This window comes from Theropithecus gelada, chromosome 2, assembly GCF_003255815.1.
Source record: "Theropithecus gelada isolate Dixy chromosome 2, Tgel_1.0, whole genome shotgun sequence".
Classification (NCBI taxonomy): Eukaryota; Metazoa; Chordata; class Mammalia; order Primates; family Cercopithecidae; genus Theropithecus; species Theropithecus gelada.
The window spans coordinates 17,468,238-17,490,232 of NC_037669.1; the positions used below are offsets into that span (position 1 = coordinate 17,468,238).

Below are 21,995 nucleotides of genomic sequence, written 5' to 3' on the forward strand. Positions count from 1 at the left end.
TTATTTAATATTACTTAGCTTCAGGTTCCTCATCTTAATAATAAAACAGTAGACACCCTTCTGATCATTTTATACATATGACATTTATTAATCCCTCACAACTACCCCTGAGTTAAGTGCTATGTTTTATTCCAATTGTCTTAGTCAGTTTGGGCTTGTGTAACAAAATATCATCGACTGTGTGTCTTAGACAGCAGAGATGTATTTCTCACAGTTCATAAGGCTGAAAGTCCAAGATTAAGTCACCAGCAGATCTGGTGTCTGGTGAGTACCCTCTTCCTTATTTGTAGATGGCTATCTTCTGCTGTCCTCACATGTAAGAGAGCAGAGAGATCTGGTTTCTTCATTCCCCTGTAAGGGCACTAGTCCCTTCAGACCTCCATCCTCATGACCTAATCACTTCCTAAAGTCTCCTTCTAAAAATATGATTGCATTGGGGATTTTTAGGCTTCAACATACAAATTTTGGGGGATCATACACACACTCAGTCAATAGCACCTATTCTACAGAAGTGAAAACTGATGTGCATAAAAATAAGTCACGTTAAATGACAGAGCGAGTAAACTAAAGACAGAACTCAAACCCATGTGATCTAGTTTCAAAGGCTACATTCTTTATTTACTTTGTAGTTAATTTTTGTGAGAATAACCAAAATATTATATGCAAAGTGCTTAGCAAAGTGCCTGGCTCATTTTGAATGTTCAATAATTATAAATGGTTTTGTTGTAGCTATTATTACTAATACATCTTATAGTAAGTTACTGGACGCATTCTTTTTGAAGATATTTTTCTTTATTCATAAAAGAAAATTCAGTCTGACTTAAAGAGTATGCAATAAAGGAATATTGAAAGAAAAGGTGACAAACTGTCATAACTACATGGTCTACACAAAATAGTGAAACAAGAATAAGAATCTCTGAATAGAGGATAAAAATACTAAACAGTATTTCATTTCAGAATACTTGGGAATATGATTATAGATTCACTGAGCACATTTTGTAAAACCAAATATGAAGAAAGTAATATTAATGTGGGATTAAGTGTGGTTGACTAAAACATATCTGGGAATATAAAATTAAATAAATATCACGTTAGAAGATAAATGTTGGAACATTTAAAGGGTGATCAATATTTATAGGAACAACATAGTGGCTTCTATGTTGTATGAATATGATTACCAAATTATATTCAAAATGGTAATACAAATTTAGCCTTACCCTAAAAACTGTTGCTGTAAGTCTTTCGGTCTACATACCTTATCTTAACTTCCAGAGCAGAAATGCTTACCTTACTCTCACACTAGAAGCAGCTTTAGAATTTTAACTTTGCTTGTCACTAGCCTCCGACTACTAAACTATTTCTGAGTCTTTTCCAAATAATGCCCTAATCTTGACACTTGTCCATCTCTTGAGTGTATGTGTTTTTTTTCCAAATCATCCTTAACATATAAATTATAAATATATGAATGAGAAAAGATGATAAAAGATAAATTGAGGTATAATACATTCACTTTATGCTTATTAATGGCAACTTACCTGAGTTTGCCAGTATGGAAATATATATTGATTTTAGGATATTCGGGAATATGGTGATAGTTTTCCTGTGTGTGTGTATATAACCGCTGTTTCTAAGTTAATGTGTCAAAATAGCCACATCAAAAAAAAAAAAAAAAAATACTAACTAACTGAAAACAACAGTATATGATTTCTATGTTGATCTCCTCTTCTTTACATAACCAGAAGTTTAAAAACCTGACTGCTAGTCTGATACCTGGGTCCTGGTCTTGGTCTAGTTCTTAAGTCTTTGGCATGTTAAATAGAATAAAATCCACATGTGTGCATTTGGGAGTCAGCCCAAGAGTTCATAAACAAGTTTATGGATTGCTTTTCTAAGCTTCTCTCTCTCTCCATGTTCTCCGGGTACTTTCTGGTTTCCTGTGGTTTCTCTCTAAGATCCCGTGGTGAGAAGGCTGAGGCTTCATTTCCTCCACTCTGCTGTGCCCTTCTGCAACTACATTCACTTCCAGGGCCATGTGAGAGGAGGACAGAGAGAAAAAGAAACACGACGGAGGTTGACCCAACCCTCTTGGAAGCACAGCTTCAGTGAACAAACAAGAAAGTTTACTTTCTTAAGAATTTTGGCTTCTGTGGTTCCCATTTCTGGCCACTGCCACCACCATTACTATGTGATTGCTTGAGGACTGGGCAAGAGTTAAGCAAGAAAAGAAAAAATGGATGGGGAATTGCCACATTCTCTCTAAGCATTATGAATTCTGATTCCCACTCCTAAAGCTAAAATGAGCAGGCTTGTCCTGGAGCTGTCAATGGCCTCGTGTCCACTTCCAAGTTTCCAGTTCATTCAGGACAGGAAACTGTTGAGTGAGAATTAGAAAGATGAATGAGAACAATGGTAAACTTATCATCAGCCCAGCGATACTTCACATTTTGGTCTTCTCCAATCTGCCTACTGCTACTTCGAGTCCTCAAATGGCTTCTTTGTGTATTCTGCCTAGATTTTATAGTTAAGTGAGAGAAAGAGGATGCCATGTGTTTATCCTTTCTGGAACAAGAGCATTTTACTCTGATTCTGTGGGATGAAATTGATGTAACTTGCAGTATATTTATGTAGGTCTAATGGTTTTTCTATTTGTTTATTCAATGGAAAGTTCATTAAAGCATTTATTTGATGACAGTAAGAAATTGGAATTAGTACTAGTACCCTTTTACATACATTATCTAATCATAATCTCATGTGTTCTTTGTGTGTATGTGTGAGAGGGAGGGAGTCTCACTCTCTTGCCCGGGCTGGGGTTCAGTGGTGCAATCTCAGCTCATTGCAACCTTCACCTCCTAGGATCAAGCGATTCTCATGCCTCAGCCTCCCAAGGAGCTGGAATTACAGGGGCCTGCCACCACGCCCAGCTAATTCTTATATTTTTAGTAGAGACAGGGTTTCACTATGTTGGCCAGGTTGGTCTCAAACTCCAGACCACAAGTGATTCACCCACCTAGGCCTCCTAAAGTGATAGGGATTACAGTCTTGAGCCACCTCACCCAGCCTCATGTATTCTTTATAGTAGACATCCTTTGAAGAAAGTTGGATTCAGTATTTTGAAGCACAGTACTATTGCTATATGCCCAACAGAAAAGCATGGAGTGCCACTGCACTCCAGCCTGGGCAACAAGAGCGAAACTTCGTCTCAAAACAAACAAACGAAAAAAACAAAAGAAAAGTAAAAGAAAATTAGTTATATTTCAATCACTGTATTCATATTTAGTTTGCCTTTAATATATATCTTTCTCTAAAAATTTACTTTGAGTTTTTCCATATGTATGACATTTTTATTGTTATTAAGCAATCACATAAAGTTTCTCAAATTATAAGCATATTTTGAAATAAAAATTTCAAAACATATTTCAGAAATGAGGATATGTTTGTAATTTGATTATTCTTAACTGAATATACAACCTTATTATTTATAGACTTGGATTTGGTGAATTTGAGAATTTCATTGGATGCTATCAGGTTATTCGGAAGAAAACATATATGTGTTTATTCACACTTAAGTTTTGCAGTTTTCTTATGTTTAAATTCCTTAATCTTCGTTGGTTTTGCCAATTACTTGACAACAATATTTATTGTACAGCAGTATCTAGAAAAACATAAATGATACTATTTTTTGCCAGTTTCTGAAAGTTCTTTCAAGAATCCTATTATTTTGAGAAATGATGCAGATCACATATTTTACTGATAAGTCATGCAGGTTTATCTAAACTTACAGGCTATTGAACACCATGAGGGAAAAGCAGTCAATTATATTAGTTCGGTTCCTGACACACAAGACACAATTCAATACTTCATCAAACAATGAGAACCACACAGCATGATATGCTAGCTAGGATTTTTCGTGTTATTTTTTTGTCTTCCAGTTCTCTGATGATAAGGATAAGCCTGAAAACACTGCTGACAATATATAGTCTAACCATTCAATTGTGAAAGTATGAGTAGAACAGATTATTCATTTCTTATTTTTTATTAGAGACATGCTTTGTGTGTGTGTGTGTGTGTGTGTGTGTGTATGTGACTGAAAGTCACAGTCTTCAGCTGTGTTTCAATCAATACTTCAATATTCTGATTTCAATTTTCTGTGGATAATGAAATTTCAAATATCTATAAGGGAAATTGTATTATAAGATAATTAGTGTAGCCAGGCGTGGTGGCGGGTGCCTGTAATCCCGGCTACTCAGGAAGCTGAGGCAGGAGAATTGCTTGAACCCGGGAGGCAGAGGTTGCAGTGAGCTGAGATCCTGCCACTGCACTCCAGCCTGGGCAACAAGAGCAAAACTTCTTCTCAAAAAAAAAAAAAAAAAGAAAGAAAGAAAAAGAAGAAAATTAGTGATGTTTCAATCACTGTATTTGTATTTAGTTTGCCTTTAATATATGTCTTCTCTAAAAATTTACTTTGACTTTTGCCATATGTATGACATTTTCATTGTTATTTTAAGCAATCACATAAAGTTTCTCAAATTATAAACATATTTTGATATAAAAATTTCAAAACATATTTCAGCAATAAGGCTATGTTTGTAATTTGATTATTCTTGACTGAATATACTTCCTCAAATTATATGATCTGAAATTTAGGAAGGTAAAAGCTTTTTGTTAAACATAGTTTATTGAACATATCAGTTTACCTCTATTCCTTTTTGACAATTCACTAACAGGAATAAGGGTATATAGAATGTTTACTCTAACAAGAACAAAGCAAAAGGGAAAGGGAAAAGAAAATACATCTGGTGAGAAAAGTCAATGTCTGTATTAGGTCATTTCTTTATTGCTATAAAGAAATACCTGAGATGGGTAATTTATAAAGAAAAGATGTTTAATTGGCTCATGATTCTTCTGGCAGCACAAGCATGGCTCCAGCATCTGCTTCTGGTGAGGGGGCTCAGGAAACTTTTAATTATGGTAGAAGGAGAAGGGGAGCCTGCACATCCCATGGTGTGAGCGAGCACGGGGTGGGGAAGTTGTGGTCCTAGACTTTTAAACAACCTTGTCTTGCATGAATTAACTGAGCAAGAACTCATTTATAAACAGGGGATGCTTCTAAACCATTCATGAGGAATCCACCTCCATGATCCCGTCATCACCCACCAGGCCCCACCTCCAGCACTGAGAATCACATTTCAACATGAGATTTCAAGAAGACAGACATGTAAACCATATCAATGTCAACAAATTTCAGAAAATGAAAATCAAATGGAGGATCAATAACTCATGTAGCAATGGGAACTAGTATGGCTACTGCAGGGGGTTGGCCCCTTTCATCTCATGCTTTTCTGTTGGGCATATAGCAAGGAGTGGGATTGTTATATCAAATGGTAGGCCTATGTTCATCTATAGTAAGTACTGCCAAACAGTTCTCTAAAGTGGTAGCACCAACTTAAACTCCTCCAGTAATATTTTAGAGTTCATATTGCTCCATATTCTCAGAAACATTTGGTATTGTGTGTTTATTTCATCTTAAATATTCTGGTAGAGGTGGTAGTATTACATTGCACTTTAAAATAAGTTATTTAAATATGTCTTTGAGAAACTAGATATAGTAGATAGGAAAAGGACATTATAGAAGACAGTGAAATATGAAGACAGAAAAATAAGAATTTAGGATGACTCAAGCAGTCTGATTTTTACTTTTGATCAAGATGGAGTAACATCTGCTATCTGAGATAAGAAAACTCATTTAAAATATGTGGGAAAAAAAATATTTAAGACATGAGACATCAGATAACCAAGAGATAATAATTGAAAGAGGAAAGTCCTACAATTGCCCCAACTTACTGTTTAGAGTAAATTTTTAGGCCCTGGCACAGGGAGAAAGGATCTTGATAAAACCTTATAAACTGCTTAATGGACTATTAATTGAGAAGACAGATCTGAGAGTTCAGGGAAATCAGGGTAGTGAGATTTCACAATGTCAGTATGACAGAGAAAAGGACTTTCCAAAAGACAACTCCAGAGAGGTGCAGAGGTTCTCTGTGAGTGCTCACCTAAATTTTACGAATAAAAAAAATTCAACAAAGAAGATAAAACAGATCATAAAAAGTATGTTGCTTTTCTAAAATAACATAGGAAAAGAGGAAAATAACAAAGACATAGGACAAATGCTAAGCAAATAGCAAGGTAGAATTAAACCTAAGAATATCATTAATCACATTAAATATAAATGATCTAAATACCCAAATTAAATGGCAGAGATTGTCAAATAGTATTTTTCTTACAAGACCCAGGTATGTGCTGCTTCCAAGAAACATACTTTAAGTATAAAAATGGAAATACCCAAAAATGAAGAGGTATAAGAAAACTTCTGGGATTAACAGATATATTCACTGTCTTGATTGTGCAAAGTTTTCACAGTTGTGTAGATTTATCAAAATACCCAATCGTATGCTTTATTTGAAGTTTTGTGTATGCCAATTATACTTCAGTAAAGCTGTGAGAAAATAATATGGTCCATGTAGGGAGTGGCAAAAAGCATAAAATTTCTGTAGCAGTGGAACGTGAGTTTGGAAAAATAGATGTGAGTCCATCTCTTAAGGAACTTAAATGCTAATCTCAATTTGGACTTTATTCTAGAAACCAGATATTGGCATACTTTTTCTGTGAAAAGCCATAGAGTATATACTTCAGACTTTGAAGTCTGAGTCAAAAATCTAGAATCTCATATACTTAAATAATCATTTAAAAATATAAAGGCTGGGTGCAGATGCTCATGCCTGTAGTCTCAGTACTTTGGCAGACTGAGGCAAGGCAGATCACTGAAGCACAGAAGAGTGGGACCAGCCTGAACTATATGGCAAAACCCCCTGTCTACAAAAAATACAAAAATTAGCTGGGCATGGTAGTGCATGCCTGTAGTCCCAGCTACTTGGAAGGCTGATGTGGGAGGACCACCTGAGCATGGGAGGTGGAGGCTGCAGTAAGCTGTGATCATGCCACTGCACTGTAGCCTGGATGAAACAGTGAGACCCAATCTTGAAAAAAAAAAAAGTAAAGTCATTCTTAGCTCTCAGTCTGTGTATTAGTCCATTTTCTTTCTTTCTTTCTTTCTTTTTTTTTTTTTTTTTTTTTTGAGATAGAGTCTCACTCTCTTGCCCAGGCTAGAGTGCAGTGGCGTGATCTCGGCTCACTGCAAGCTGCGCCTCTTGGGTTCACACCATTCTCCTGCCTCAGCCTCCTGAGTAGCTGGGACTACAGGAACCCACCACCACATCTGGCTAATTTTTTTGTATTTTTAGTAGAGACGGGATTTCACTGTGTTAGCCAGGATGATCTCGATCTCCTGACCTCTTGATCCACCTGCCTCGGCCTCCCAAAGTTCTGGGATTAGAGGCATGAGCCACAATGCCCAGCCAGTATTAGTCCATTTTCATACTGCTATAAAGAACTGCCTGAGACAAGGTAATTTATTTAAAGAAAGAGGTTTAATTGACTCACAATTCAGTATGGCTGGGGAATCCTTAGGAAAGTTACAATTATGGCAGAAGGCAAGAGGGAAGCAAGGCACCTTTTTCACAAGACACAACGAAGGAGAAGTGCCTAGCAAAGTAGGAAGAGCCCCTTATAAAACCATCAGATCTTGTGAGAAGTCACTCACTATCATGAGAATAGCATGAGGGAAATCACCCCCATGGTTCAATTAACTCCACCTGGTCTCTCCCTTGACACATAGGGATTATAGGGATTGTAATTCAAGGTGAGACTTGATTGGGGATAAATAGCCTAACCAAATCATTCTGCCCCTGGCCTCACCCAAATATCATATCCCTTTCACATTATGATACCACTCATGCCTTCCCAACTGTCCCCCAGTCTTAATTCTTTTCAGGATTAACCCAAAATTCAAAGTCCAAATCTCATCTGAGAAAAGGCAAGTCCCTTCAACCTATAAGCCTGTAAAATCAGTTTCTAGATACAATAGAGGTACAGACATTGGATAAATGCACCCATTCCAAATGGGAGAAATTTGCCAGAGCAAAAGGGCTCCAGGCCTCATGTAAGTCTGAAATCTAGTGTGGCAGTCAAATCTTAAAGCTGCAGAATGATCTCCTTTGACTCCTGTCTCACTTTAGGTCACATTGATGCAAGAGGTGGGCTCCCACAGTCTTGGAAAGTTCTACCCCTGTGGCTTTGCAGGGTACAACCCCACTCCTGGCTGCTTTTATGGGCTGGCATTGAGTGTCTCTGGCTTTTCCAGGCACATGGTGCAGGCTGTCGGTTGTCTACCACTCTGGGGTTTAGTGGATGGTGGCCCTCTTCTCACAGCACCACTAGGCAGTGCCCAAGTGGAGACTCTGTGTGGGGGCTCAAACCCTACATTTCCCTCTTCATTGCCCTAGTAGACGTTCTCCATGAGGGCTCTGCCCCTGCATCAGACGTCTGCTGTATAATGAAATAGTATTCTAAATGTTAATCCAGGCATTACCATACATCCTCTGAAATCTAGGTAGAAGCTCCCAAGGCTCAATTCTTGTCTTCTGTGCACCTGCAGGCCCAACAGCACATGGAAGCTGCCAATGCTTGGGGATTGCAACCTCTGAAGCAATGACCCAAGCTGTACCTTGGCCCCTTTTATCCATGGCTGAAGCTGGAGTGACTAGGGTACAGGGTACCATGTCCCAAGACTGCACAGAGCAGCTGCGCCCTGGGCCCAGCCCATGAAACCATTTTTTCCCTCCTAAGCCTCCAGACTTGTGATGGGAAGTACTGCCCTGAATATCTCTGAAATGCGCCAGAAATATTTTCTCCATTATCTTGGCAATTAACATTCAGCTCCTTGTTAGTTATGCAAATTCCTGCAGCCAGCTTTAATTTCTTCCCAGAAAATGGGTTTTTCTTTTCTATTGTATTATCAGGTTGCAAATTTTCCAAAATTTTGTGCTCTACTTCCCTTTTAAACGTAAGTTCTAATTTCAAACTGTCTCTTTGTGAATGTATCAAACTGAATGCTCTTAAGAGCACCCAAGTAACATCTTGAATGCTTTGCTGCTTAGAAATTTCTTCTGCCAGGTACCCTAAATCATCTCTCATGAGTTCAATGTTCCACAGATCTCTAGGACAGGAGCAAAATGCCACCAGTCTCTTTGCTAAAGCATAGCAAGAGTCACCTTTATTCCAGTGCACAATAAGCTCCTTATCTCCATCTGAGCCCACCTCAGCCTTGACTTAATTGTCCATATCACTGTCGGCATTTTGGTCTGAGTCATTCAACAAGTCTTTAGAAGTTCCAAACTTTCCCACATTTTCCTGTCTTCTTCTGAGCCCTCCAAGTCTCTAGAAAGATCCAAACTTCCCCACATCTTCCTGTCTTCTTCAGAGCCCTCCGAACTGTTCCAACTTTTGCCTGTTACCCATTTCCAAAGACGCTTCCACGCTTTTGGTATCTTTATAGCAGTACCCCACTCTCTTTGGTACCAACTTACTGTATTCCATTTTCATACTACTGTAAAGAACTGCCCAAGATTGGGTAATTTATAAAGGAAAGAGGTTTGACTGCCAGTTTAACGTGTCTTGAGAAGCCTCAGGAAATTTACAGTCATGGCAGAAGTCAAAGGGGAAGCAAGGGACATTCTTCGCAAGGCAAGAGGAAGGAGAATTGCCTAGAGAAGGGGGAAGAGCCCCTTATAAAGCCATCTGATCTTGTGAGAACTCACTCACTATCACAAGGACAGCATGGGAGAAACCACCCCAATGATTCAATTATATCCACCTGGTCTCTCGCTTGACACATGGGGATTATGAGGATTATAATTCAAGATGAGATTTGCGTGGGGACACAAAGCCTAACCAAATCAGTCTGTACAAATCAATGCAGTGGTCTGGTTTTGCAAAAAGGCTAAGCTCTTACTATAGACAATAGAGAATAGCATGGCCATATCTGCTATTTAGAAACGTAACTTGCAGAAACTGTGGAGTGGATATGAGCAGGGAGAAAGCAGAGACAGGCAGACCTGAGATGAATGCACTATTCCAAAAGTTGTAGAGATTTAAATAATAAATCTTTATTATTATGGGGGAAAACTTAAAAGTAGAAATTAAAAAGGTAATGCAGGCCGGATGTGGTGGCTTATGCCTGTAATCCCAGCACTTTGGGAGGCCGAGGCAGGCGGATCACGAAATCAGGAGATCGAGACCATCTGGCCAACATGGTGAAACCTCGGCTCTACTAAAAATACAAAACTTAGATGGGCATAGTGGTGCGTGCCTGTAAACCCAACTCAGGAGGCTGAGGCAGGATACTCGCTTGAACCAGGGAGTTGGAGGTTGCGGTGAGCCAAGATCCTGCCACTGCACTCTAGCCTGGTGACAAAGCAATACTCTGTCTCAAGAAAAAAAAAAAAAAAAAAAGTAATGCATGGTCTATACCCAAATAGATTTTTCTAAAGGAAAAAATAATAGAAATCACTTCGTTAGATAACCTGTAGCTTTCCAACGTGATTCTGTAGAATATAGACATATGTTGGAAAACATTCTTATCTTCACTCATTTGTTTCTTGAAAGCAAGAAGTTTACACATCCTATAATATAAACAGAAAAGTAAGGAAGTAGTAGAGAAGGAAGGAATATATAAGAAAGAAATTGAAAAGTTCTCAAGACATAAATACTGATATCCCATTTAAAACCCAATTCTAACAAAATCTAAGACCACTAATTGAATAGATACACAGAATACTTATGCAATTATCTCATGTTAGGTATTAGCATTCACCATTTATTTACCTTCATTCCATTTTTACAGTGTTTATAAAAACTAAAGTCCGGGCACGGTGGCTCATGCCTATAATCCCAGCACTTTGGGAGGCCGGAGTTTGAGACTAGCCTGCTGACATGGTGAAACCCTATCTCTATTGAAATACAAAAATTAGTTGGACGTGGTGGTGGGTGCCTGTAATCTCAGCTACTCGGGAGGCTAAGGCAGGAGAATTGCTTGATCCTGGGAGCAAAATTTGCAGTGAGTCGAGATCGCACCACTGCACTCCAGCCTGGACAACAGAGCCAGACTCCTTCTCAAAAAAAAAAAAAAAAAAAAAAACCCTGAAACTAAATATGTGCCTGAAATATGGTCGACATTGTGGATACTGTAATATTGAGGGCCCTCTCTGGCTTGTGGCAGTTACACAAAGCTGAGATAACACATGACACAATAGTTGTAATCTAATATGATATGATCTGAGAGGTATATGCTGTATACTATTAATGTGTGCTATGTAAGAGAATGTGAGTGCCTCAACAGTAATTTTCTAACAAGAGAATTATTTGTTTTTAAATGTAATATTATACTAAATGTTAACATCAAAATAGAGAAAAATTGAAGTAACCCAAATATATGTTATGAGTTCAAAATTTTAAGGATTTAAAAGGCAAGTTGATGTATAAAAATATTTGAAATCAGGGACAGTTGAAAGTTGCAGCCCCTATATCCAATTTAATATATAAATCAATTTATATATGTATTTTTTTGCATTAGGAGTAATATCCAAGTTCACATTAACAATAATTTCAAATGGAAAGTTGTTAATATAGCTAGGTCATCTTGCAATATTAGAATAATCATTTTCAGACACAGTTAAATCACTTTCAAGATATTTACTGTCTGTTTTCATCCCTTACCTATAATACATTAAGGAGAAAACATATAAATCTATAGAAAGATGAATTGTGCCATTATCAGACCATGCATTACGTAGATATGCATAATCTTCTACAGGAATTTAATTAGCAGAGTACTCACACACTATCCAGTTCAATTAAACAAGTATGTATTGAGCACCTACATTATGACAAGCACTAAGCACTGGGCAAACCTTTTCTTGTGGTGCTTACAGCCATTAAACAGGTAATTACCAAGGGCTAACTAATGCAGAAAAGGCCTAGGTCCTTTGAGAAACTAAATTTGACCTAAGAAGTCAGAATGGCCCTCTTAAAGCAGTGCGAGCTGAAAGATAAGTGAATCACAGGGTCATCGGGGTTATGAGGAACTGGCAACATACGTGGGTCATGGGGTAGAGATACAGGGAAGAGATTTTTCAACAGAGAAAAAGTCTTAAAGCAGGAGAAAGAGCATGGTAAAACTATAGAAATTAAAGGAGGTCTTTGGCAATTCATTCATTTATTTGCCAAATATGCCTCATTTGAGGGTCTAATAATGCTTAGCACTGTTCTAGACCCTGGAAATGCATTTTAGAAAACAAAACAAAGAAAAAGATCTCCCTTATTGGAGCATACATTTTACTGTGGAATGATTTAAAAATTAAATGCATCGTGTATCAGATGTGAAGTTCTTTGGAGAGTTCTTATGAAATATTGCAGCAGAGTGTAGCAGGAATCAGGGAAGGCTTCATTAATTTGGTGACATTTGAACAAAGACCTGATATAAAGGAAGGGTTAAACCATCCAGATAGCTGAGTAAGAGCAAGTGTTAAAAAAGCCCTGTTGTGGGAACAAGCTTTGGGTGTCCAAGATTCTGCAAAAGGCCAGTGTGGCTAGAGCAAAGTATCTGAAGGAACCAAAGGTAGGAAATGAAAAGCAGGGTCACGGGGGTGGGGAGCAAAACCATGCTGTGCTTGGGAGGCAATTATCAAGGCAACAACTTGTACTCTCCGAGGAAGAGAAAGCCAATGGAAGGCTGTAAGTCCAGTCATAACACAGTCTTATACATGTTTGAAGGAGATCGTCAGCTACTGAATTGACCGTAGACTGTAGAAGACCAAAGCCTTAACAGAGAAGGTACAGAAAGGGTATCTTCATCTGAAGTGGTTGGAGAGGTAGGCAGGGCCAAATCCTGGGCAACATTGTAATCCAAGTTAAATATTTTAAACTTTAACATTAATAAGGTGAAAAATTATAAAAAAAATTTAACTAGAAGAATGTAATGAATAGATTTCTGTGTTTAAAATTGTACTATCCAGTATGATATTCACTAGCCATGTGAGGTTATTGGGCACTTGAAATGCAGTTAGTTTGAATTGAGATCTGCTAAAGTACATACGGGATTTCAAATACTTTGAGGAAAAAAAAATTAAAAATCCAAGGAATGTAAAATATTTCAACGGTTGATTTAATGTTGAAATGATAATATTTTGGATATATTGGGTTAAATAAAATATGTTATTAAAATATAATTTCACCTGTTTCTTTTTCATATTTTAATGTAACTGCTACAAAATTTAAAATTATTTATATGTGTCTCACTTTATATTGCTGTTAGACACAGTATATTTAGAAGATCACTCTGAAGAATGGATTAAAGTAGGCAATAATAGTTGCTGAGAGACTAGTTATTAGACTGTTCTCAAGAACAGTCCGAACATAACTAGCCTATTCTAAGTATCTTAGGAGGTGTTCTAAGCATTTTGAAAATATTCTAAGAAGTGGAAAATTAACCAAAAATGCATCAGATAAGCAATAATTTAAATTCTTGTTTTAGCTACCAAAGAAAATAAAGAAAAGGTAACAATGTCTTGCGGCACAAAATTAAGTTATAAGCATGCTACTTTATATTCTGAACAATGTCTTTGGCTGAAATTTGCATGGCTGATTAAAAGAAGAAAACAATATGCTTATAATTCTTCTTTATGTGTCTTATGGGTTCTATATATGTACATGTAATAAATATCTTTTATATTGTGGTTCTATGGCATACATATTCCTAATTAATTTTAAATGGTCTTGCTCTACAAAATAACATAAAAAGCCTTTAAAATAATATTTTAAATACCATTGCAAAATATTCAGAATGTAAGCTCCCCATTTAGATTTGTATATTCTCTATAAATTGACTAGTATATTAGAATTTTAAACATTGTTATAGATTAAAGGTATTTATTTAAATTTCAGGTCCAACTTTTTAATTTTTGGCTAATTATTAACAGACCTACCCTGTCAAATATGTTCAGTTATTTTAAACTGCATATTTTAGTAGAAAACAATTATTTTATTGGCAAACTGTATAAGGTAGATTTTTTGAATATTTTATGATACACTGTCTTATAACTGCTGTCATAAGATCACATTTAGTAGTTAAATATTTTTAAACAATACTTCAATTATGAAAGTGTTAGTGATGTTTCTTATATATTATTTATCTATTCTGAATTTTCAAAATTTTAGAACAATATTTTAATGATAGTCTTTTTATTAACTATATACTATTTATATATTAACAAGTTATTGAAGAAACTATTGTTGTGTATTTGTGTACCACCACTCCCGGTCGATGTTGATATTGAATAACCAACCTCTTGATAGTAATTTTACTGTGTGGAATTGATAATTTTGCTTCTTTTGAATTACTAGATCATTTCTAAAAATATTACTGTAAAAGTAAACATAAACTATCAAAAAAATAGAGTTAAAGCATATACAAAAGAAAATTTAGCCACTAAGAAAGGTGTCAAAGACATACTTTCACCAAATCAGAATTTTCTTCTTGTCTACTCACAAGAACTGAAGGGAAAATAGAATGTAAATACATTTTGAGCAGTGTGATTTAATGTTACTTAATGCCATCTCTGGTAATGATACAAAATCATTTTCCTTACTGTCAGTTATGGGCATCCCCATTCTTAGGTAAGCACTGATATTTTGTGTGCATGTGCCCGTGTGAGTGTGTGTGTGTGTGTATCTGTGTATGCTTGAAGTATGATTTTAAAAATTAGCAGCCTCAGCTAAAATATGATTGTATTGTGGTTTTATTAACTCTCAATAACTAATTTCATTTGTTAATCTTAATATATATGACTTCTCTATATATGTGTAACACTGTACTCTGAGTTCCAATGTGTATATAAATTAAAGTATATTGTACATGTACAAGTAAAATAATCCTAGCAAAAATAACTAATTTTTTTTTTCTCTCTTTACAGCTTGCAGACCAGGATTCTATAAAGCTTTTGCTGGGAACACAAAATGTTCTAAATGCCCTCCACACAGTTTAACATACGTGGAAGCAACTTCTGTCTGTCAGTGTGAAAAGGGTTATTTCCGAGCTGAAAAAGACCCACCTTCTATGGCATGTACCAGTAAGTCTATACATTTTGGATTTGGAAATTCTGTTTCCAACCCTTTCGGTTTTTTTATTCTAAATTTAAAAAATAAGTAAATGTACAAAATCTGGCATTATCCATGCTATTTTCTGTGATAACAGTCAAGGAAAAAGCTTCTCTCTCTACTCAGCATAGTTGCTTTTCAACTCTTTGTAAAGAATGTGTTTACTCCTCAAAATTCATTTTGATTCATGATGTACAAATGCCAGCACTGGTTTGAGGCCCTACAAGTTTTCCTTATCCATAATCTGTCCTTAGGAAATTATAGCAGTTGAAGGCTGCATGAGAAGTTATGAACAAAACTTCTGTTCTTTGCTTCAACCCTTGACCATTTTAAAGCACATCAATTTAGGACCATATAGTTAATGTGTGAGGGAGATTCCAGAGGAAACTTTAAAAGTCATTGTGTTATTGTTATGTAGAAAAGTTCAAGTTTCCTTGACATTTATCTTTAAAGGCAGGTATTTTTGAGTTTTTCCACATTTCACCTCTTACTTTCTCTCCAATATTTTTAGTTAGAAGCAATGGAATGTTAAATCTAAATGTGAAGGTCATTTTAATGTATACACCAATAATTTTAAATGAATTGTATTCTTCTATTATTAAAATATTATAAAATATTTGTACATTAAAAAATAAAAGTGAATATATTAATATATTGCTAAACTATGCAAAAGTAAAATATCACCCCTTAGATTGCTTTAAAATCTTGTTAAATATGTTAACATAAAAACACAATATATAAATTTAGAAAAAGGTAGAGGAGACTTTTTTTTTTTAGAGACAGAGTTTTGCTCTTGTAGTCCAGGCTGTAGTGCAGTGGCATGATCCCGTCTCACTGCAGCCTCTGCCTCCTGGGTTCAAGCGATTCTCCTGCCTCAGCCTCCCAAGTAGCTAGGACTACAGGCATATGCCACCACGGTAATTTTCGTATTTTTAGTAGAGATGGGGTTTCACCATGTTGGCCAGGCTGGTCTCGAACTCCTGACCTCAGGTGGTCTACCTGCCTGGGCCTCCCAAAGTGTTGGGATTACAGGCATGAGTCACCGCCCCTGGCCGAAACTATTTTTTATAAAGAGTTACAGCTTGCAAGGTGGCCATCCTGCAGGCTGGGAAACGTAGCCTCTGACCAAGACATGCACCTTGAGGGTGGTAAGAATGACAGGGATTTATGCTGAATGAGGTGGTCAAAGACACATATTAAATAAGCTATAGGAGTCATGAAATTTATGAAAGCAGAAACATGCACATGTGCAACTGAACTTCATGCCTCAGCATGGGACCCATGTACAAAAAATGGCCATGTTAGCACAATCCAAGGGTGGAGTTTTCAGCCCTCTGATGTCAAAAGGTGAAGCAGATGACATAGAAACCCTCCCTGAGCAGACTCTGGACTGGCCAGAACTACTCCACGGTTGGTGGTCTCTTATCAGGAAGGAATGCTGGTTAGTTGTTATGTCTAAACAGAAAGGGAGGAGCAGCATCAGGTAGTTACTTGATATCAGCAGTGGAGTGGGTCTTTAAAAAGGGCTGGCTTCTGTTTTACCCTTAGGGAAGAAAGATTAATGGTAGTGAAGGAGGGAGGTGTGTCCAGCCTCCCATCTCGTCATCATAGTCGGGATCTCAGTTTTAAGGTTTCTCTGGGGTAAGCTTGGCCATGAGGGCGTCTGTTCAGTAGGTTGGGGTATTTAGATTTAATTTTTATTTTTATAACAATAGTTTTTGGGGAACAGGTGGTGTTTGGTTTCATGGGGGAAATTCTTTAGTGGTAATTTCTGAGATTTTGGTGCACCCATCGCTCGAGCAGTGTACACGGTACTCAATGTGTACTCTTTTATCACTCACTACCCTCCCATCCTTCCCCACTCAGTTCCCAAAGTCCATTATATCATTCTTATGTTGTTAGTCCTCATACCTTAGCCACCAGTTATGTGAGAACATGTGATGTTTGGTTTTCCATTCGTGAATTACTTCACTTAGAATAATGGTCTCCAACTCCAGATTGCTGCAAATACCGTTATTTTGTTCCTTTTTATTGCTGAGTAGCATTCTATACACACACACACACACACACATAATGTAAATGTGATATAAATGTTATATATATATATATATATATATATATATATATATATATATGTCACATTTTCTTTATCCGCTTATTAGTTGATGGGCATTTGGACTGGTTCCATATTTTTTTGCAGTCGCAAATTGTGGTGCTATAAACATGCATGTGCAAGTGTCAAATAATGACATCTTTTCCTCTGGGTAGATAGATACCCCGTAGTGGGATTGTTGGATCAAGTGGTAGTTCTCCTTTTAGTTCCTTAAGGAATCTCCATACTGTTATCCATGGTGGTTGTACTAGTTTACATTCCCACCAGCAGTATAAATGTTCGCTTTTCACCACATCCACACCAACATTTATGATTCATTTCTTAATTATGGCCATTCTTGCAGGAGTAAGGTGGTATTGCATTGTGGTTTTGATTTGCATTTCCTTGATAATTAGTGATATTGAGTATTTTTTCATGTTTGTTGGCAGTTTGTACATCTTCTTTTGAGAATTGTCTATTCATGTCCTTTGCCCACTTTTTGATGGGATTGTTTGTTTTTCTTCTTGCTGATTTGTTTGAGTTCCTTGTAGATTGAGTTCCTTTGTCGGATGCATAGTTTGCAAATATTTCCTCTCACTGTGTGGGTTGTCTATTAACTCTGCTGATTATTTCTTTTGCTGTGTGAAAGCTTTTTAGTTTACTTAGGTCCTATCTATTTGTCTTTGTTTTTCTTGCATTTGCTTTTGTGTTCTTAGTCATGAACTCTTTGCATAAGCCAATGTCGAGAAGAGTTTTTCTGATGTTATCTTCTAGAATTTTTATGGTTTCAGAACTTAGATTTAAGTCTTTGATCTCTATTGATTTGATTTTTGTATAAGGTGAGAGATGAGGATCCAGTCTCGTTCTTCTACGTGTGGCTTGCCAATTGTCCCAGCACCATTTGTTGAATAGGGTGTGCTTTCTCCACTTTATGTTTTTGTTTGCTTTTATTTTTATTTATCAGTTGCGTACGTCAGATATTAAGGTGAACATTTGCCCTTCCTGGTGATGAATTGGTAACAAAATTTTGGTTATTTTATTTACTTCCATAGAATCAAAACTAGACTTATGTAATGTCACATATTTCTTAGAGGCATTTCTTAGAGATGTCTCAATTTTTTAAACTTAACAAATGCAGTTCATAGATTTGTCTGTATGACTATAGATGTCCTTATAAAATATTTTTATGGAACACATTTAATAAAAATGTAATACATTTATTGTTGCTATTCATTAGTAGATGTAATTTTGGCTTTCTGATTGTAAATGCTAAGTGGCTGCTTTCTTCGGAAAATTACAGCCTAGAAAATTACTACTTAGGTATTTTTTTTTTCGTGTGAACATATTTTAAATTTATAAATAGCAAAATAAAACTTCTGAATGTAATTTCTCACTTATAGAAAAAAGTTTTTAGCAGACAAATCTTCCTGTTACTATACATGTAATCTTTCTTGCATGGTTACTAAATAGTATTATATATGTTATGGACAACATACTACAGCTTAGATAGTTGGTAGTATTTCCAATAGTTACAGTCCTGTCAGGCAGGTATCCCTCAAAACCTATGTAGGAAACTGAATGGCGCTTTTAAGTGATAGAGGAAAATCTCTTTTTATTTTCTTAGGAGGCTATAAGTAGAAAATTGGTAAATTGACGAAATAAGTTCCCATCAATGGAACCCTTTAGTAAAGTAGTGTACTCAATAATTGAGAAGGCTTAGAGTTATTCAGCATGACAACCTAGTCAAAGGAAAATAAAGATGGGCTACAACAAGGTCTATGAATGTGATAAGCTTGTCAGTCATTTTTGAATCAGATATGTGTATTTTTCCACTTATCATTTTATGTCACTTGAATTTGCTTTCATTTCTAATTTCCCTTTTTAATGCTTTGATATTATAAATTATATTTCAGAAATGCTAGCCTACCTTTTTCATACAAAGTAGAAGCAAAGAAAGGTTTAATTCTGTCATTGGCTGGGCAGAATTTTAGACAGGGAACAGCATGCCATTGTTGTTATAGGGCAGGAAAAATAATTTTCCTTCTACCCTTCATAGTTCTTAGTTGAGACAGACTCCAGTAACAAAAGAGATTAGCAAGAGAAAAGCAAACAGTAATTTACTAACATGTACCTCATGTATACATTGGACATGTATACTTATGGAATGAGTAAATCTCAAAGAGGTAGCTTTGAGTTTAGGTTAAAATACCATCTTCAGCTGCAGCAAAGAAAGAAGAGTTTTGGACAGGGGAGCAGTAATGGGGAGGTAAAATCACAGTAAACCAGGATAAGATTTGTTATGTTGATTTAAGTCAGTGCCTTCTTCATGGATAAGAGTTTCTGGTGACTTAGTGATCCTTCTATTCCTGAGAAGACAGGGAGATACACTTACAAATGGAGATTTCCTTTGTAGATATAAATTTTCCATAGAAAAGGGTCCTTTCTACTTTGTTTTCTGAGCTTCTACTGTGTCTGCAGTTTGTCAAATAAATTGACTCAAAATAATCCTTATGCCAAAGGGGCATATTTTTGAGTGGTGTATTCTGGTCTCCTATAGCTGTATTTTAGGGTGGCATATTCTGGTCTTCTCCAGTCATATTTTGGAGGGCATAATTTGATCTCCTACATTGTTACCAGTGATCAAAAGAGAGAACCCCCAAAGAAAAGTGAAATATAGAGCTTTAGTCAAGTTTTCCTAGTCCAGACAGGAAACTTTCTTCTCAATGCTTCTCTCTGCTACTTCTTTAAGAGCTTACTTACTTTGTTTGGCAAAGACTCAGCTTAGTGCTGAGTTCACTATCTTTTAAAGCCAGATTTTCTCAGAGTGAATCTTGGTGATGTAGGAGCAAAGGGAAAGCTAATCTTTCACCCTCTCCTAATGTTTACTAATATGAACTTACAATAGCCAGATTAATAGGAGAAAAATGCATAGAAATGTATTAATGTGCATAAGCATGGGGGGCATATAAAACATGAGACTTGTAGAGAAGGTCCAGATGGTGAGGTTTATATACCCTCTTTGCAGGGGAAAGGAAATGGGGCATGTAGACAATGGAGGGATAGTAAGTGATTTTTAGGAGAAATGAGTGTACCCAAGGAACAATGGCCTGGGAGAAAGTTCCTCTGAGTTCTGAGGGAGGTGGTGAAGAACGTGAAGGGTGGAGCTTTAGTGTGAAGAAAAATGGTGTTATTATGCAGGTAAAGTATCTCAGGTAATCCCTAGGAGCTGCTTTCAGAAGAATAGATGAAATGTCTTTCTGGGTTTGGTAATGACTTATAGTCGTTTCTTTTTTCCAGTGGTTAATTTTTCCTGGTGGTTTGACAAGATTCCTAGGGAAGGACTTTTAAGACAATGCATTTCTTCTGGATGAAGTTCCCTTAAACAAACAAAAAAAGAAACTTCAGAGAAATCCCCTATGGGTGCCTTGGGAATGAAAGGGGGTCAGAGAGACAGGCTGGTGGGAAAGGTCAGAGAGAGATTTTGGTTCTGAGGTTTATTTCTGAGGCCTTGCAGTTTCCTCTAACTCAAAGCACTCCACATGCCCAAGGACCATATTTTAGGGTGTGATTTTCTGGACCCGAAAAGCATTTACTAGATATGTAAGGTTGGGCGAAGTATTTAACTTCTCCTAACTCCAGATGTACCATCTGTATTGATAACAACAATACATACCTCATACTGTTGTCATAATGATTTAAATGAGTTAATATTTGAAAAGTGCTAAAAACAGTACCTTGCACATAACCGGTGCTACATAAATACTTGTTAAATTAAAAAGAAAGCTGTTCTGTTACAATTCATTTTGAAAGAGTGTCTGGTAAGTTAAAATTCAAACTATTAGAAATTTTATGTTGATGCTGTTTTGTCAGGTTCGCAGCTTCCATCATTTGTATTCCTGCAAACTAAAAACAACAGTAATAATAATACACTGAATGCCTAAGACCCTTTCACAAGATAGTAAGTCCTGCACCGCTAAGCCTATCATCTGATACTGTTAGCAGTGGCAAATCTAACAGGCTTGCAGCGACTTGATTCCCGCTTCCTCACAGGAAAGAATTTGGCTGAGGGGCATAAGTCAGTATGAGACCAAGTCAAGCTTTAGAACAGGAGTGAAAGTTGATTAAAATGTTTTAGAGCAGGAAGAAAAGAAAGTACACTTGGAATAGGGCCAAGCAGGCACCTTCCCAGATCCAGCTGCCTCATTTGGCCCTTTACTTGAGGTTATATACATTGGCATGGTTCCGGGGTTTCTATTTCTTCTCCCCTGATTCTTTCTTGGGGCCGGCTGTCTTCCGGCACAGTGGCCTGCTGGCGCTCGGGAGGGGCCGCATGCGCAGTGTGTTTACTGAAATTGTGCACATGCTCACTGGAGGCATTTTTTCTTAGTGTTCCTAGGGGAAGATCATATACCAGTCAAACTGCAATTTTGCGTCTTATGCACATGCTTGAGCCTACTTGCCCAATTCCTGAGATCTTATTGGTAAGCGCCTGATCACCAGCTTCAGGTGTTTTCTATCTGTTGGGAGACTGCTGTTGCCTTTCACCAACTGCCGCCAATTATTATTTTCGAAAGATAGTTTAACAGCCACCGGACCATCACCTGGTCTTGCCTGACATTCCTGGGGTGGAGGGCCCTCTCCTGCCCTGTTCATGTCTGCCTATTCTAGCAATATCCGTGAAGTAGTCTGAATCATACTTTGACTAGTACGGAGTGACCCTAGCAGTTATTACAATATATACAAAAAAGAAGCAAGTACCGTAAACTTCAAAACATTGTGTCTTCTAAAACTTAAA

The 21,995-nt window shown here is 36.9% G+C and overlaps 1 protein-coding gene across 1 annotated transcript in view; it reads left to right on the plus strand.

Moving 5' to 3' along the window:
* Window positions 1-21,995, plus strand: part of EPHA6 (EPH receptor A6) — a 930,608-nt gene that overhangs the window by 394,236 nt on the left and 514,377 nt on the right. The window contains exon 4 of the mRNA XM_025376846.1: window positions 14,925-15,080. Within this exon, the coding sequence (XP_025232631.1) occupies window positions 14,925-15,080 (156 nt within the window). The remainder of the gene's footprint in view (window positions 1-14,924; window positions 15,081-21,995) is intronic.